Below are 20,011 nucleotides of genomic sequence, written 5' to 3'. Positions count from 1 at the left end.
ATGGAAAGTCTTAATAATAAAAATACTTCATCAGTGCTATTGCCTTAGCCAGTCAGGTGTGGCTTGGAAATTTGTAAATTTTTTAAGCTTCATGGAAGAGTCTTATAATTATCCGGGTTTAGGAACACAGTCAAAAGAAGGTACAATTAAGGCATAATGTGTATTACTACTCCACATACAAGGAAATATATGTATTATCTTCACTATATCAGTGAAATCTAAGGCTTGCATCCAAGTCGTTACTACCTTATGATGGTTCTTTAGAGATACAAGTCAAACGGGTGACCCGATTCAGAAGTCTGGAATGGGACCCAGGAATCAAAATGTTAAAAGGCATCCAGATGATTCTAATGGTTATTTGGGAACCCCTGCTTTAACTTCGCACTGTGTCTATCATTTAATTGACACAGTGTGTGAACGGACACTCTCGTATGTGGCTCTAGTATGAGATAGCCAAAAAGGCCCTTAAAAATATGTCCGGTTCCAGGTTTCAGTAAGTCACCATCAGACATGCCTTCTAAGGCATTTCCATCACTTAGACTATACCTTCAGTGCAAAGTTAGCAAGGGGCTTACAGGGTGACTTATGAGAGAGAATTGCAGGCAATTGCAGGGAATCTGTAATACTGATGCAAATCTGAAAATCTGTGCCGATGTTCACAACCATTCCAGACAGCCTCCTTAGGCTCGGATGACAGAGATGCCTAATTCTCTGCATCACATTCTCAGAACAGTACAGTCAACCTGGGGATCATTTAGAGAGCAGCATCCAAACTGGATAATAAGTTGACTTCACAAGGAGAAGTAGGAGATACATGGAATTGGTCTCTAAATGAATGCTGGGAAATGAGATACTAAATCTTCTCCAGTTGGCATAGTTAATTAATGTAGTAAGATAAAATACAATTAAGATAGGTAACAGAATAAGATAGATGAAAGGAAACCTTCTGAGCAATAATATGACGAGATTCCTCTAAAAGTGATTTCTTAAGTGGGGAACAGGTTCCATAGGAAGTGGCCCAAACAGTGATGCCTAGAACATCTGTAGTTTGACTGGATCAGATTTTAGTTAGGTTAAGCTTTTGATTTATATAGGCCATAAATGAAAAGATATTCTTGTGGATGGAATGAAAGAAATAAGAACAAAGAGAATAAAAGATGGACAAGTTCTCCAACGAATATTTTTTTCTTTCTCCCATCGGGCACCATGGACAGCAACACCTGAATAGTCACAAGAAGTAGGCAGACTCATTTCTCTCCTTGAAAGCCAGTGAGCAAAAGAGAGGTTCAACGGGTGTGTCAGAAATGAATAAACAGAAGACTATAGAGAAATGCAGGGGCATTTGAAGAGCAAGGGCCAATACATTCTTTTGACACCTGCAGGTTTCCTCTCTCTGCTCCCTTCCACAGAAGTCAATTGTATTGGCAATCAATGGGTGATACTTACCAAAAAAAGGACTCTTAAGTCAAGACTATATATGCAAACCACATCTTTTCCACCAGAACAATGGTACAAAGAAGACTAAAAGTCTTAACTAGGGGCTTAGACCATTTTTTGTAAGAATACCAATTGGAGTGAGAGTATATTCATATGCTAATGTTAAAGGTGAAACTAGGATACCAAAATGCATTCTAATGATGGAAATATAGTAACATTATCTCAAGATTCTGTGTCTTTTTTCTACTACTTTATTTTTTAAAAGAAAGAAGACTTTTGCACACTAGACCACAAGCTTGACAAAGGCAGAAACTATTGTCTGAATTATTTATCATTCTGTTTCCAATGACTTATGCTTAGTAGACATTTAATTAGGTGTTGAGTCAGCCAAGAAATGCTTTTAATAGACACATTATTTGGCTTGTTATATATATTGACCTGTTACCTTCGATGAAGTGTCCAGCTCCTAGCTCAAGCCAATCTCTCCAGTTGTGTACCGGATCCCAACTCCTCTTTCTACTCAAGGACACAAGTCAGCCGTTCTCCCCTTTCTCTGGTGATTCATCGCATTTTCCTTCTGTACTAAATGAGTCCCATTAGTATACACATATTTCTGCCATCTTAGGAAAATGGTGTCTTGACTCCACTTCCTTCCCCAGCTACAGTCCTATTTATTTGTTCCCCTTTGAAGCAAAACTTGAAACTTACTGTCTCCAAGCCTCCTGATATATTTTACCTCACTCTATATATTCTCTATCTATTTGGTTTTGTCCCCCATAGCTCTCATCATTTCTAGCAAACAGTATAATCTGCTTATTTTTATTAAAGTGTTTTATTTACTGTCTGTCCCGCTGTTTTGGAATATAAGATCCACAATGGTAGTAACCTTTGTCTCCTTGTTCTCTGAAGTTTCCCAAAGACCTAGAACCATTCCTGGAACATAGAAGACACTCAATAAATATAAAGAAAATGAATATTGAAATGGTTACATATTATTGTTCTAAACATGCACCCACATGCTATCATCAATCAAATAACCATGAAACTTCCTTAAAAGTTGATACCAAGAAGAAATAACTTTAAATTTTGGAAAATACTGGCACACTAAGATGGTTTTCAGTATTACGGAATTCTCACAGAAACTTATAGCTAGCCAGAAACAGGAGTAAACTTTATTTCCAGAGATGCAGACATATATGAATTCTCTTATATTGTGCAATTATTGAGTTCAAACTTTAATGGAAACCAAGTATAAATGCAAGCAACAAGACTCAACAATTCTCTCAGAAGTTGCTCAGAAGAAATTAACTGTATCAATTAAATATATTAGTGCTCTATGGTCAAAATATTATCCCATCAGAGAAGAGGAAGCTTACTCTAAAACACAATTCATGAAAAAAAACCCCTACAAATTGAAGAACGTAACTGGGATTCAAGGACTGAAAAACATTCTTCTGCATAATTAAAATTACTTATTACATTGTGAGTAAAAGTATGTAAAGCTCTTAGAAGATGGAAAATACCATACATGCCAGCTGATACATATGGCGTAGCATGGAACTAGGGCAGCTTCAAAACCCAGGGAGGGGACCAGAGCCTTGCTCTAGTCTCGATAACCCAGGTTAGAATCAAGTCCAGGCCATGTGAGACACTCTCCAAAGGCTATTTTGCTGCCAAAAATTAGGATGAAAAAGAGAAAGCAAATGACAATGAAGAGGAGCATTGACAATGAATGAGTGAGGAGGCATGGAAAATCCTAGACAAAGAGTGAGTACAGAGATAAGTGTGACAAGGAGGGATATATTTACTAATAAGCACCTATCAGGTGCTAGAGGGCAGAGATTTTTTTTTTTTTGGCTGTGCTGGGTCTTCGTTGCTGTGCACGGGCTTTCTCTAGTTGCAGCGAGTGGGGGCTACTCTTCGTTGCGGTTTGCAGGCTTCGCATTGCAGTGGCTTCTCTTGTTGTGGAGCACAGGCTCTAGGCACGTGAGCTTCAGTAGTTGTGGCGCACGGGCTTAGTTGCTCCATGGCATGTGGGATCTTCCCAGTCAAACCCATGTCCCCTGCATTGGCAGTCGGATTTTTTTAATGGCTGGGAAAAGATGCCTTCCTTTAAATATTTTATAACCTAATGAGGGCATAGATGCACATCTAAAATAACTGTCATATAAGAAAACTGGAACAAGAGCTTTTGGATGAATTACCAAAAAAATGTACACTGGAGGATACAGAGAAAGAGAGAGCCTGGCTGAGGGGACTGGAAAGACATCAGGTAAGAAATATCTTGTAAGTTGACCTTAAGCAAAGGTAGGACTTCAACAGATGGAGATGGCAGGTCAGGCAAGGATAGTTCAATCATAAGGAAGCACCCGCAGTGGAGAAAGTGGAAGAAGAACTTGGAAGCAAGCAGTCCAGTCCCTAAATAACACCATCAGACATAGGAACAACCAGCCATCCCCTTTCACATCATGGTTATCTGTGTTAAAAAGAAATAGTTCTAGGATATCTGTTAGGACTATCTGCTCAAGGAAATTACAAAATTTTTCAGAATGTAAATGTGATTTGCCATAAATAAAAATTTTATCCACACATCAACACACTGTGGGAATATATTCTGCATTTACTTTCTTTTTTCAAACTTCTAGTCTGTAATTTTTAATTACTTATATACATATGTCCTAAAAAGTGTCGTGAAACTGCTTATAAAAATTCAAGCGCTATTCAACACCTCTTCCATCCCAGAAATAAAAACGTGCTCTAGGAACGTGTTCCAAATGATCATTTCTGCCACTAGTTCAGCTTCAAGTTTAACAAACGTTTTAAAGTTTATGTTCAAAGCACTAGATTCTGTGTGGAGAAAAAGATGAAAGCGGCCACAAGGGACCCCTGTGCAGAGGAGAGATCAGTATGAAGACATGACTCCAGCTTTCAGACAATGGATTCTCCTAATAATGAGAATCACTGGCTCTGGATACTCCCCACTGGAGAGCATTTCAAGGTCCCGATATTTCTTTCCTTCTTCATCTGTGTTATACCAATTAGGCTGTTACCTGGTGGTGGGCATGGAGAGAAGCAGCAGAGCTACACTGTATGGTATTTCAAGGGGGGACTAAAAAGCCATGGAGATGTGAGCAGAAGTGAGGCTCCCTTCTCCTTCATATGAGAAGTTCTCAGACCACACCTCCATTAGGGCGCCCATATCTGTACTCGCTGAAATGTGACCAAAGCTGGTTATCTGAGCCCCACCAGCCCCTGGGTTATCCTGTTGTAATCTGCACACTGGCCATAAGCATGGCATCTTAGTGGGCAAGTTTATGAGCAGGAAGGAGAGAGAGAAGCCAAGGACCTTCCTTTTACTTTGGGACCTTCTCTGGGCTCATTAACAGACCCGTCAGCAAGCCCCCAGGTGAACTGAAGTGGAAGCAGCCGATGTTCACACCAGTCACTTCTGCTACTTGTTAGCAGCTCTGGTAAAAGAGGAAATACAGAAAGGAGAAAAACAAACCCTCGGGGGAGGAAACGGTGAAGTCAGATCTCATTCTTCTGGCTGGATGTCTCCAACCCTTGTTTTCCTTACCACTCGTCACCACGGAAAACCCTGAGCTCTTGGGGGAGGGGTCACTCTATTCTCCTTTGCTGGACCCTCCTCTCCCCTTCCTCCCTGTCCTCACTGGGTGTTCATGGACCACAAAATCCACAGCAACGGGGAGTGCAGTGGACAATGAGAGCATATGCAATGAGAGCATATGCACAGACCCTGCATCCATGCTCTCCGGCTAACGCAAACCAAATAACTTTTAGGAAAAGAGGTCTGGGATCAAAAAGAGAATTTGGGGTTGGAACAAGATAAAAGCTAATCCTCAAGCTCAAGTTCAAACATAGACCCGCCTGCTACCTCTGTTTCCACCACGAACAAGCAGGGAATGTATCAATTACTATAAGGACTCTTATGATTTTCTTAAAGGAAATTTAAAAGCAAGATCATCAGAGCCCCAAATGCTTGAATACTTTCTAGAACATTCTAGTGGTCTACTTTTCTTAACATTCTTTTTTTTTTTTTTTTGGCCGCGCTGTGCAGCATGCAGGATCTTAGTTCCCTGACCAGGGATCGAACCTGTGCCCCCTGCATTGGGAGCGTGGAGTCTTAACCAATGGACCGCCAGGGTAGTCCTAGTGGTCTACTTTTAGAATCTTTTGATTAAGTACTAATTTAGTATGGTCAGATGACTATAATATACTGCACAAATCCAAATAAAGTTCATTTTATACTATAAATAGTATTTTTGTTGCATTTGAAATACATAGACACAGAAAAAAATATGAAATCTAGATTTCCTAGGTCAATGTCTTTAGCGTATGCCACCTTAAGAGAATGCCTTCTGCCCTTAGAGTAATGATTCACATTAATACTAAAAATAATAGGCCTTGTAGAGGTCACCACAATCTTGGCAGATCCTTCATCCTTGGTTAATGTTTCTAAATAGCATAAAAGCATATGCAACAGATGGGAATTGGTCACCAATACATACTGGGGGTTAAAAAGACATATTTTTCCTTCTACAGAGTATTAATAAATTCAGTCTTCAGCTATTCTTCCCAACCTTTAATATGTTTCTACAGAAGATTAGTAAACCTCTCTCCTCACCTTCCTCCCACCCCCTCCTTTTTTCCTTCTCTCCCTTTAATATACAGACAAGGTTAAAGTTCCCTCCCTCCTCATGGCACTAAAATGACTATAAATTTACTCTTTCTGATTAAACCAAAAAAATATCAAAATGAGCATGTGCAAATGCAAGATGATTTTCATGCAAGAATATTTTCAAAGGGAACCAAAGTGGGTCAGGAGACTCCCTGAGAAATACTATTTCTACATTTCCGTTCTATTTGTTTTACTCTTATCAAGTAGAATTGCTTGTGCAAGTTTCCCCAAATGTTGAAGTTTTACCTGCATCGTGAAATCTGCTAATGATCTTGACAGAACTAAGGTGTTGATCTTCAAAAATAACAGTATACTATTGGCTCCATAACATTTGAAAATGTATATAGTGAAAGGAATAAGCAGCAGAGCATTTAACTGATGATGATTTAGTCAACTGCACTTTTCTCTAATACCTTAGACAAAAAACAATCCTCACCTTGTTCAGTCAACAAAGCCCAAAAAAGAACAATAAAAATTCCCCATAAGGGGCGTCCCTGGTGGCGCAGTGGTTAAGAATCCACCTGCCAATGCAGGGGACACAGTTTCGAGCCCTGGTCCGGGAAGATCCCACGTGCTGTGGAGCAACTAAGCCCATGCGCCACAACTACTGAGCCTGAGCTCTAGAGCCCACGAGCCACAACTACTGAGCCCACGCACCACAACTTATGAAGCCCACACACCTAGAGCCCGTGCTCCACAACAAGAGAAGCCACAGCAATGGGAAGTCCATGCACCACAACGAAGAGTAACCCCCACTCGCCACAACTAGAGAAAGCCTGAGCACAGCAACCAAGACCCAACACAGCCAAAAATAAATAAATAAAATAAATAAATTTATATTAAAAAAAATTCCCCATAATTGGAAAACGCAAAGTACTACCTTATCATGAATGCATTCCTGAACTTGATGCTTCCCAAGGTTAGCCTTCTGGGGTGCTAAAATGTCATAATGCCATAAAAGTGATTGAGAAAAAAAATCTAACAGCAAAGAACTAATTAGCTCCACAGGGACACACCAGACAGGAAGACTAGGTTTCAAAGGATAGAGGATAAATCCTCAAGTAGGGAAATCTGTAAACATGAGTCACTTCTTCTATCCAAAGCCAATCCCTTCAAGCAGACATTGGGGACTGCCCTGCAAAGTAACAAGGGCATTGACTGACAAGTTTCTCTGTGGGAAGTTGTTACCATCCAAGTCAATGATCTACACAAGTGCTATCCTAGTGTATGAGAAAGTGCAAGAGAACTCACCAAATGAGAACATCAGGAGATGTGGAGAATCTGTTCTCCTGGAGGAGACTGGGGGGCAACTTATTCTATGAGCCGACATCCAACATTTCTCTAGGAATTCTCTTTTCTACCTTCATAAATCCAAAGCTCTCTATAATACTCAGTGATCTGGACATGATCTATTTTCCCCTCTATTACCATTTTCTTCTCCAACTCCCCTCTCTCTTTTCTCATTTTCAGATAGAACGAGATCGCTGTTATTCGTAATAAATTGAGTTCCTATCTGTCCGACCCTTAGCTAATCTTGGGATGAAATTGGAGACATTCAGGAATGTGTTTTGGTGGAGACTAGTCTACCGGGCTCTACCTGCTGGATTTTATATCCCCTGTTGGTGAGGAAAAGAAACAGCGTGTTACAAAACAGCCAGAACACTGATACACAAATGGAAAAAAGAAACCTCCGGGATCAGGGATCTGCAAACAGAAGCAAAGGCAGCGACACAAAACCTATGTTGCTCTTCCATTGCTGGTTGTCATCCCTGAGGCCACAATTTCCTCTGTGGACACTTGTGGCTCCAATGACAACAGGAAAATAAACCCATGTCCTTACATTTTCCCTGTGTCCAAACCCTATTTTCTAGAGTTTGCTGGCCCAGCCCATCTCTAGAATGATCTCCAGATTTGAAGCTTCTAATCTAAGAGAGCCCGGGCTTTACCTTCCCTCTCCCTGACCCTCATGCATGCTCTCTAAAGGTGATATGCCAGCCATTCATCAAGCCTTAGAAATATAAACAAATAATTTAAAAAACAAGTTTGTTTCTTTATTCATATGTCTGTTAAACATATAGCACCCTATTAAAGGAACAAATATCACAAACTGTGTTTTTCAACCTTTTTTTCATCATCGCCTCCCCTGAGGAAACTTTTTAGACATTTTTTTCCCTAATTATACCCCCATGAAATTTTAATACCACAGATATACCATGTCTACTTATGTGAAGTATTCCCATAAAAAGAGTATGATATTTTTTATCCACCAATAACCAATTTTCTCCCTCTTTGGGAGATATACTCTCTATTGAAAATGTGTGATCTTAAAGCATGCAGCAATTGAAATAATTTTGTCAGAAGTATTTAATTACTGTTAATACTCAGTGGAAGATAAATCACCAAAAAGATCGCTTTTCCTTTAGATCAGTAATCTGTACTGAAGAGCTCCAGAGAAGCAAAGTCTTCATCTCCTGAGATTCTAAAACACAAATCTTCCCGCAGTGCCTACTACCTCTTTGTCTTGCACAGAAAAAGTCTACAGAATTAACCATTGTTCCCCTCAAGTTAATGCCAAGCCCAATGAAGAAGATCTTTCTTCAACCTCAAGGTATTTTATTTACGCACTAAAACACAAAGCCAACCCATTTCCCACTCCAGAAATGAGATAAATATACTTGCCTCTTGCCGTTTGAAGTTCTGCACGTATTCTTCAAACTGTTCATCTTTTGTCTCATCAGCTTTCCCAAGCTTCTGAAGGACCTAGTTTGTGAATAAAACAAAATGGTTCAATTTAATAATGAACGGTGGGAGGGAGACATAAGAGGGAGGAGATATGGGGATATATGTATATATATAGCTGATTCACTTTGTTATAAAGCAGAAACTAACACACCATTGTAAAGCAATTATACTCCAATAAAGATGTTAAAAAAATAATAATGTTTTCAAACAATAAGCAGAGCAAGGCTGTTTTTTCGCTCTTCTGAGGAGACGTCTCTCTTAGCACAGCCAGCTTTCTGTTCTGTAAGCATCTTGGCTTAGTGGCTTTGGAGTTGAACAGACCTGGATTTTAATCACAGTCCTACCACGCGCAGGCTGCATGACGTTGAGGAAGTGTCATGCTACAGCATTCATTTATTCACATATTTTTTCTCCAGTAGGCTGTAAGACTTAAAGACAAAAGCTATGCCCTGTCCTTTTGTCCAAAGCATCTGGCACAATGCTTGATGCATAATAGTTGCTCAATTTTTTGTTAAATGGTGAATCAAAGTTATTTGAGGAAAGTACTAGCCTACTTCATAGGGATGGATTTAGAATCACTGGAGCCACAGGCACATGGTAAATTCTCCCCCGCCATCTCCTGACACTCTCTTCAATTCAGTAAACGTTCAAAGAGGCCCTGGGATACACAAAGCCCATGCTAAGAACTGGTCATCCAGAAATAGATATATGAATAAAATAAGGCCCCAGGACTTAATCTTAAGCTTATGATTTAATGGGGTAGACAAGGCAAGTTCACAAATAACAAATCAAAGACAATCTGTAATAAGCAAGATGAGTGGATTGCAAGGTGTTAGAAGCAATATTCCCTTAGAGCTGAGCTCTTCAGGGAATCCTGGTGGGGATTCTTCAAAACATGCTGGAATCCTGCAATCCCAGTCCTGGGCATATATTCAGAGAAAATTATTATTTGAAAGGATACATGCACCCCAATGTTCATAGCAGCACTATTTCCAATAGCCAAGACGTGGAAGCAACCTAAATGTCCATCGACAGATGGATGGATAAAACGATGTGGTACAACATACCAGCAACTCACTTAACCTCTCTGAGTATATTTCTTCATCAGTAAAATGAAGATAATAATAGTAAAAAAAAAAAAAAGATGTGGTACATACATACAATGGAATACTACTCGGCCATAAAAAAGAATGAAATAATGCCATTTGCAGCAACATGGATGAACCTAGAGACTATCATACTAAGTGAAGTAAGTCAGACAGAGAAAGGCAAACACTGTATGATATCACTTATATGGGGAATCTAACATACGACACAAGTATGAAGTTATTTACGAAACAGACTCAGACATAGAAAACACACTTATGGTTACTAAAGGGGAAAGGGGGTGGGGGAGGGATAAATTAGGAGTTTGGAACTAGCAGATACAAACTACTATACAAAAGAGATAAATAACAAGGTCCTACTGTATAGCACGGGAACTATATTCAATACCCCATAATAAACCACAATGGAAAAGAATATGAAAAAGAATATGTATATATATACACACACACATATATAACTGAATCACTTTCCTGTACACCAGAAAATAGCACAATGTTGTAAATCAACTATACTTCAAATTTAAAACCATGCTGGCAATTCCTGCAGACAGGAACGTGGCAGAGTACATTCCAGTCAAGGAAGCAGCCTAAGCGAAGACCACTGGAAAAATCGTGATGGACCGTGAACTGGACATGAGTGGCTCTGTCTTCCTAGAGCACAGGACTGGGTATCAGAAGAAGCAGTTCTTAGCGACACAGCAGAAAGTGACTTTGGGACGGAGCAGAAGAATCCTGAGAGTCATGATTGGGTACACTACTCGAGATTCCCATATCTAGTATCTAAAACACCAACTTACTTAAGAATTTATAAAAACTCCAGAAATGTTGCCTTCTCAGAATACGTACACCCTATGGCATTACCAAATATGTTTTTCCAAAACATAACCATTGGGGCATTAAAACGTACACTCATACAAAGCACTTTCTATGGCTAGGTTTTACATCAGCTTATGCTAATTTGTTTCCTTAAAGATATAATCTTGTACAAATTGATACTTCCTTAGACTCAGTTTAGCATGTTTTAAATAAACCCAAGTATCAAAGTATTTACCCAACAAGTCAGAGCCCATGCAGATTCCTTCAAGAAATAAATTTTCTTTGGAGGTAAATAGTAATTATTCTAAGTATATAAGTAAAAAATGATTATTTTATTCTCTTCTAAAACTAATTGTTTATAATATATGCTAGTATTCCTTCCTTTGGCATTACTAAACAAAGATTTTTTAAAAAAATAAAACTGTATACAGACTCACATATATTACCAATGACTCAACTTCACTCAATTTCATATCCCAAACCAACATCATATATGAATAATATGAAAGATATATTATTCCTCATTGCAAATTTATTATTTAAACAAAGCTGGATGTATCCAGTAACATAACTATTAAAAGGACAAATAATCACTCTATTAACTAATAATCTCTTCTCACTTAAGAGTCTCTATGAAAGAACAGAAAACACTAATTTTTGAAAGAACTGGGCATTGTAACTAGGGAATAAGTTGATAAGCGTAAGAAACATGATCAAATATATATATGAACTATTTTAAAGTTAACAGTGGTTATTCCTGGATGGTAAGATTCAGAGTGATTATTATTTTTTTCTTTATAATTTGCTACATTTTCCATAATTTCCTCTATGTTTATATGTTACTAAAGTAATCAGGAAAAATCATAAAGATAAGTATCAGAAGTTTATCATACTGATATCTGGTATATAAGAGATTTATGTATTAGATTCTAGTACAAGCAAGTAGATTGTTTGAAACTAGTTGAAAGACTCTCCTCAAAAGATACTGATGAGTGAATTAATATCAACTGGAAGAAAGGTTTCCAGAGGAAGCCCTTGGGGACCTATACCTGATTCAGTGATTCATGTATAAGGAGAGGGTATCAATGGTACTTACTTCACAGTATTGTGTGAAACTACCAAGGATACACATGGAAAGGCTGAGCTTTGATGCCTAGCATTTAATTAATGCTCAATAAGTATCTACTATTATTATACATATTATTATCTAACACTATCGAATAATTTATCAATGGCCTAAACTTACACTGACAAAACGTTGGGAGGATATTGGATATGTCATATGATGAGAATCAGGATTCACAAAAGAAACCTTCCCTAACAAGATGAAATTCAACAGGGATAAAATGTAGGTCAAAATATAATTGTCCAAGCGCCAGATTTATGTATTCAACTTTCAACTACAATGAGACAGGATGGATGTTAAGAATACATGGCTCCTGCCCTTAGGTAGAAATAAGGAACCATTTTTGCCGACAGTCAGTATGAGCTGACAAAGTGATATTGCTGCCAAAGCATCTAATGTAATCTCAGGCTGCAGGAATAAGCATGAGAGGTACCCGGGGAGCAGTCCTGAATGATTCTATGTGGTGAACAAGCTGATAAACACATAGATATGTAGACAACCTGGAGTCAGCTGAAGGGGCCCCCAGAAAGGCAGAGAGTTGACACCATGAAGTAACAGGCATAAATGATGTAATTGGTATATTAACAGGGAGAAAAGGAGACCAAAGGGAAAAGAGTACAGCTGTCTTCAAATAATTGAAGGACCAACATCAGGAAGAAGGATTGGACTTCTCCCATCAGAAACCAAGAACGAGAACCAGCACGGGCAGGTAAAAGCTATATCAAGAAAATGTTTGTGCCAGAAATTTCTATCATGGTTTTCTGGAAATTAAATAGTTTGTTGGTAGAGCTAATGAGCTCACTGTCCTAGGAGTTATTTAAGTTTAACCCAAAGTTAGAGGTGCTAGAGAAGAGATTTATTCATCAAACTGGCGAATGGAATGAGTCATATTTCAAATATCTTCTCATTCTTGAATCCATAATCAATGTATCATGTTAGACATTTTCCCTAGAGAAGAATGCAAACCTCAATGAATAGAAGGCAGAGAAGAACGTCTGTTAGTTTCTATCTCCAACTGATATTGACTTGCTGAAGACTGCTTGCCAAACCCTGTGCTAGGGGCTGCAGGAGAGCAAGCTGCGTTCCAGGGATTGTGGTCACGTGACAGGTCTGAGCACAGGTGCAAGATGTGGAACTAGGGTAGACGTGGCTAGCGTGCTAGGCAGAGGGCAGATTACGGAAAGGCTTCGTCTGCAAGACTAAAGACTTCAATCTGCTTGTAGAGACCACGGGAAGGCAATGAAGAGTTTCCCTTCCCTGGAGACAGCTACATGATTAAATCTGTGCTCCCTGGTGACAGTGTTAAGGACAGATTAGAAGAGAGAAGGAGTGGAAAAGGGAGACCAGTTAAGAGATTATTTAAATAGTCCAGGCAATAAATGACAGCCGGAGCTAAGGAACAGATAAAACCAACCCTCAAGAAGTAAACATACAGGGGGCTTCCCTGGTGGCGCAGTGGTTGAGAATCTGCCCGCCAATGCAGGGGACACGGGTTCGAGCCCTGGTCTGGGAAGATCCCACATGCCGCGGAGCAACTAGGCCCGTGAGCCACAATTACTGAGCCTGCGCGTCTGGAGCTTGGGCTCTGCAACCAGAGAGGCTGCGATAGTGAGAGGCCCGCGCACCGCAAGGAAGAGAGGCCCGCGCACCGCAAGGAAGAGTGGCCCCCGCTTGCCGCAACTAGAGAAAGCCCTCGCACAGAAACGAAGACCCAACACAGCCATAAATAAATAAATAAAAATAATTCCTTACTATTCCATGTTAGAGCTTCAACACTTAAAAAAAAAAAAAGAAGTAAACATCCAGAACTTCACAGCTTATGAGACGAAAAGGGTGAGGACAGAGTGAGTCAAGGGTGACTTCATTTCTCCTGTGGTGGCTGAATGGGTCATCTGGTGACAGTCAGGGTGCTGAATTGTTGCAAAGTCTCCAGGGAGATGGGAATGGTTTAGATGTGGAATTGGAAAAGGTAAGAACCAAAAACACAAAGCAGGAATCGTGGGTGGAACCAAAGGCCCAGCTGAGGCAGAAACCACCAATGTGCAGGTACCCACATTTAAGCAGTTTTGTGATTTTTCTCCAGCAGCCTTGATACAGGTGATAAGATTCATCTACTACAGAGAAAGACAGTATCTTAAGGCATCGAGGACACTGAAACCTAGAATTGAGATGACAAAAAAATGTATCTTTTACCTTTTTCTAATATTACAATATTTAACAGTGAGTTTATAATTTAGGTGGCCTCTCTCGTTCACCTCTCTACTGGCTATGTTGACAATACCAATTAAGCCTGAACAGCTTGGCACCACTGATATTACAGGAGGATTACTATATATTCATGCATCTGATACTCAGATTTTGACAACATGACACATCTTCCTCCTCCACAGGCAAAAGGAAGAAAATTCTGTGCCTGGTGCATCTTGGCTTAGGATTTAGGTCTTTTACTTCAAAGATAATTTCATGTACATTGACACTTTTCTGTTTTGCCACAAGAAGATTTCTGTTGTTACTTTTGTTGCTGTCAGTTTTCAAATGCAAAATAATATTCTCAACTGAAGAAGCTTTTTCAAACTGCCTTTCCTTTCCGTGAGATTCTGAAATATTCCTCTAGGGCTGGCTGGGTGTTCATCTTCTCACTCTCAGCCCTGAGTTCAGAAGTTCTGATCTGACCCTAAAAGGCATCATGACATAGGCAAAAAATAAAAAAAATGTAAAGCAGGAATATGGTAACTTGGAATATTTAAGCCAATAAATCTTTTTTCAGTGTCTCCTGAAGCAGTTAGTTTCTCAGCTTGGTTTACAAAGGCTGCTCCCATGATGTGAATCTCACATACTTTTCTAGAGCAATTGTTCATGTACAAAGTGTCCAAGTCAAGTCCCTAAAAATTTAGAACTCGTTTTAATTTGGGCAGTTTCCCCGCACTGTAAAGCCAAAATTCTGATCCAATTTCAAATCCTTAGAGTCCAGTGCAAATTAAATGCTGACTATTGTAGCAGTGAGAGAATAATTGCCTTCTCTCCATATGTTAAAATTAGGAATGGAACACTATGTTCACGGCTTTCGAAAAAAGTAGTTGGCGTCTGAAGTCAAAGAAAAAAATTTACAATCTTCCATTCCACGTAGAAAGGACTTCTGTTAATCAGGGGAAAGATCAAAGCAAGGTCAAGAAATAGTGAGGTATGACCCCAAGCAAGAAGAAAAGTCCTATGATCCGAAGTGGGAAACTGATAAGAGGAGGGGATGCAGACACCAAGGTAATTCAAGATGAAGGCCATTGAGGGTGTCCGAGACACGTTTTTATATACCGCTTGACGCTGGGACAAGGGTGATGGTTAAAAGAATTCTGCAGGATTGGCCACTGGGATGCCCTAGAGAGATTCACACGTTAGATGAGGGCTCAGACTAGACAAACTTCCAACTCTGCGTGATTCATGCTTCCCTAAGCCAGACTCTAAAAGTCAAGGAAAGAATCCTACAATCTAATTAGTTTTCTCTAAACAAGGAGGTGCCCCTCTCTTCACACTTTCTGTCTTTATAAAGAAAGAAGAGCACATCAAATTATGTAAACATTATTCACTGAATCCAGGAATCAAGTACATGGGATGACCATGGACTTTTCTGGACAGGGCACAGACAGATGGTCTTCTACCACTGCCCACACCCAAATGATTCATTCATTTGTCTGTCTGTACACCCACCTATCCGTTTATCAAGTGCTCACTCTGATGCTGTGCAAAGATCCAAAACCTCGGACTGGAGGGAGCCCACCGGGTGCCCGCGAGCGCAGGGTAGCTGCTTTTCTGAAGTGTCCTATGGGCACACACTGCACTGTTTCCCCAACTTCAGGGTACTAGTCCCTTACCCTCTTTCTGGATATGTTTCAAGACTTCAAGAAGCGGCTTTAATGTGGCCTGATTTGAGAAGAATAAGGTGAGTCATCCTTTGGTGTGGTTCAGGTGCCCATCAAGGTCCTGCACTTTGCCTTCCATCTGGTCCACTGTGGGATTTATTTCTGCAACGTTATGACATCCATTTCTTGACCTGGCAGATCTCAACGGTACATTAGCCATCACGTCATCAAAGCCTCTCGGAGGTTGGCATGAGCCTTCTTCCTAATTCTGGGAAACACTTTCAGGGAGGTAAACTAGAACAAATGAGAGAGGGAAGGTTCACAGCCTTCCATCCCATCTGGGTGGCCTTCAGACTTTAAAAGTTTGAGAATAACGCATGGTAGAGAGAAAGTACAAGCCTCAGACATGAGCAGGTTTATCCTAAGTGGGACAGAAGCAACTGGGAATTAGAAAGCAGTGGAGGAAAGAAAGTTCAGGAGCCTGGAAAGGAAACAGAAGTGAGGTGGGCCCCCAAAATGCAGATACAGTAAGCACCAGCCAAAGTTGCTTTCAATCATGGGTCTACCTGGTGAGGTATCATGCTCCAGAATTCTGGTCTCTTCTACCCTCCCCAATCCTTTAAAGTTGAGGACATCTTAGTCCTCTGACTTAAAAAAAAATCTTGTTGGAAAAGATAGCTTGAGGAATACTGATGTAGCAAAGATGAATTCTGAGCCCTGGCATCTGACCCCTTCTTCTTCTCCAGGAAAGCTGGGTGCCCCCTCTCTTCCTCTTGCTTGGGTCACCTCGTCTCAAGACTGCTTTTCTATGAAACCTGATACTTCCAGTATCCAACCCAGAATACAACATTTACAGCAAAATCCAGTGACACAGTCGGCTAAAGCCTTTGAGTCATCCTGAGGCTCTGAGAGGGACCATATTTTCCTTCTCCAGTGCCCCCCCCCTTCAAGGACAGAGCACTATCTCATGCCAATATTGCACAGTGACCCTCCAACCTGATTAAATCATTCAAATTAATCCTCACGCTGCTTAGCTAGGGGAAGATACTCCTCCATATACCACGAGAGAAAAGTTGTCTGCCAAACTGGGGGCAATCTACCTACAGAGGAACTGTTAGAAAGGCATGTGGCCACAGCAACCAAGGGCTCTGAACCCAGGCACTTCACCGGGGATCAGTCCTGTGCCTGATTTCTTCCTACGGACTCCTCAAGCCATCCTTGTGACCTCAGTTACCCACAGTACTAGCAAAAGATGAATCAGCAATTTGAACACACTGAACTGCAGTACAAATAGGTAGGAAGATGTTGACTTAGGTGGATCCAAAGTCCACAAAACCCTACTCAGGATTTCAATTGGGAGCTGTAAATTGCCTAAGACAAGAGGGAGCTGGTGGGTAGGAATCAGATGAAAAGGAGAGTCCAGAGAAGAGAGTAAAGACATGTTTTTGCTTTTCTTCCTCTTGGGAAAACGCCCCATCTTAATAACTCCATATTCCCTAATTTATTAGCTATCGTCTATGGAAATTTAAAATACATCAAGCACAGTTCCAAATGCATTATACCTAAAAATGAATTTAATCCTTCCAACAATCTTGTGAGTTAGGTTATAATGACTATTCTCATTTTACTGATGAGAACACTGAAAATTGGTGAGGTCAAACAATTGACCACAGTCACAAACTAGTATGTAACTGAGCTGGGATTCAAAGCAAACAGTATGATTCCAGAGTCAGCTTCTAACTACAAGGCTGTAATGCCCTAAAGACAGCAGCAGGGAAGGAAACATGGCTGGTAGCTTTTCCCTAGACAACTAAGTCATTTTCGTCCATTCTACGTTCACTCTCACTGTCTGTATCACATTGCCAGGGATGCCAACACAGCAACTGCTGGATCCATACTTTTGTTAAATGGAACCATCTGACATCATCTCCATCCAAAATAGGTCATTATATTCATTCAAGTACCCTGGGTGAGGGGACATGGGTTATACAAAATACGCATTCTCCCCACTCTACCCTTACTTAGAAAGAAGACTTCCAACTAGCCTCAGACTGGCAAAAGGCCTAGGAGGACATCACCTCGTTATAAGAACATTGGAGATCAGGCCACAAAGAGTGGCTCAACAGCAAGTAGTTCAGAAAAACAAATCAAAAAACCTTAGGTGCACGTCAGTACAGTGTAGCTGCTTGTTCTGTAATGTCCTATGCGCAAGCACTGCACTGTTTCCCAAACTTTTGGTGGAAAGAATGGTATGGACTGATCCTCACAACAAAGTCCCCACCGCAGTCCTGCCTGGGGCCACTGAGTGATATCAGAAAGGACACTGTCCCTCTTCAAACTCCTTTTTTTATTAATGATGCCTTTGGTAACTTGACCCTTCCTGCCTCACAAACACTTCGTGAATAAACACAAAGAGAAAGATACAGGGTGCTTAAAGAACTTTTGAAATCACATTCTGGGCAATCTCATATTGAAGCAGGACCCCAATTCCACAGGTTCCTAAATGTGCAACATACTCCAATTGCCAGGGCTCACCGTTACCAAGGATTTTAGACGGACCCAACAGGATGTGACTCAAAGGCAATTTCACTAGTGGTTTCTATCTTGAATGTTTATTGATCCAAAACTAACAGTAATCTGATGTAAAAATCTTTATACGAATTGCAGGTTTGAATGGAAGTCCAAAAAAAAAAAAAGGAGATTGCTAATAGGCTGAAAAACAAATGGTACTTCCTCTGGAAATGAGTCCTGATATAGAGCTGGACATGGTATTTTCCATTCAGTTTGTTCCTGTGGCAGTTTTCTAAAGATCTGTGCTCAAGAAGGAACTGTGAGTGCCTTCATGACCTTTATTTAAAGAACACTGGAACAGAGGGGCAACATAAGGTCCTGGGAGACTTAGGTGAGATAGAGGATGTTCCTTATGGCTGTGAGGGCTGCCTGTCAGAGCACATGGCCTCCTGCTCCTGGGCACTCAGGGCTGAAAATACTTCTCACCCACAAACATGCAACGTCACAAACAAACAAATAAATAAAACGAGCGAAGAAACAAGTAAATCCTGCAGCACTAATTATTTCTGCACACATTTCTGTATTTTGCTTTTACGCCTTGATTTTCAATCTTCTGCAGCTATTTTTAAAGTCTGATCTGCATGAAGTGAATTACTAAAGTAAAGAAACTATTAAATATAGTTTGGAGGAGGCCCACTTTTCAGGTTTAATTGGAGCTTCTGGAGCTGGATTCACCACATTCATATGGTTAATATGGAATCTTTTATAAAGTTAAATGCAAACTTTGTGTGAATTTTTAAAATATCGAGACTAACAGTATGTTGCTTTGGGCTACATCACCAGACTCTTGTCTGGACAGGGGAATACTTTAAGGGTTTTTTTTAAGAAGCACAGTTTGGTGTGTAAGAATTACCATGTGAAAGAATGGGTAGGAAGAACACAACTGTTTTCTGGAGACCCTGAGTGATACTTACATGATACTTGCATAAGTGAAACATGCTTCTGGAACAGTCTTTTACTGGCTGTTCGGACCATCTGTAAACACATGCAGACACTTCTGTGGGTCATACTCTGCACTGACGCCTACAGATCCACACTCCCCCCTCCTCACCTGGTTCAGCACCTCTAGGGACTGCACCCAGCCCTGCCCCTCTGGCTTCTGTCTAGAGTTGATCATGAGAACTCAAGCCAGCAGAAGATGGAAGGGCAGGAGCAGAGACGTGGGGACAGTGGTTCCCCTGGTCCCCTCCCTGCAGCCACCATCGCAGTAGCCTCAACCCTCTGGTGGCCCCTCCAACAACTACATCTCCTCTCCCTAAGTTCTGATAACAGCTTCCTCCCCTTCCCCTATAGGCCTGGAGGATCAAAGATCCCCAGCACCTCCTCTGCTGCTAGACCCAGCGGTGTCCCCATCCCTTGCTGGTTTCCCTTAACCCTTTCCACAGGCCATCCTGGAATAGAACTGGGGTCTCAAAATTCCTAGCTCAAAATCTCCCACTGCCCTTTTTACCTTCCAACCATGAGCAATAATGAACTAAAGCAACCCAACACACTTCTAAAAAAGTACCACTGTTGTGTCACAGTGTAGGAATGGGATAAAAACAAACCAGCACAATCCATCCTACCAGAAACAGTTTGCAAGATAAGCAAGTCTAAAGACACTGATCCCACAACAATGGGGTTTTGCCAACGAGGAACACTTTTCAGGAACATAAGCCCT

The 20,011-nt window shown here is 40.6% G+C and overlaps 1 protein-coding gene across 5 annotated transcripts in view; it reads right to left on the bottom strand.

Annotated features, from left to right (window-relative positions):
• AMPH (amphiphysin) overlaps positions 1-20,011 on the bottom strand; it is a 178,015-nt gene that overhangs the window by 94,394 nt on the left and 63,610 nt on the right. For all 5 annotated transcript variants that reach the window (XM_082473483.1, XM_082473484.1, XM_082473485.1 and 2 more), the window contains exon 2: positions 8,812-8,896. In XM_082473483.1, coding sequence (XP_082329609.1) covers positions 8,812-8,896 — 85 coding nt within the window. The remainder of the gene's footprint in view (positions 1-8,811; positions 8,897-20,011) is intronic.

Source organism: Balaenoptera physalus, assembly GCF_965194825.1.
Source record: "Balaenoptera physalus genome assembly, chromosome: 8".
NCBI lineage: Eukaryota > Metazoa > Chordata > Mammalia > Artiodactyla > Balaenopteridae > Balaenoptera > Balaenoptera physalus.
Note: the sequence above shows the minus strand (reverse complement) of the source record. Positions and strands in the feature narration are given on the sequence as shown.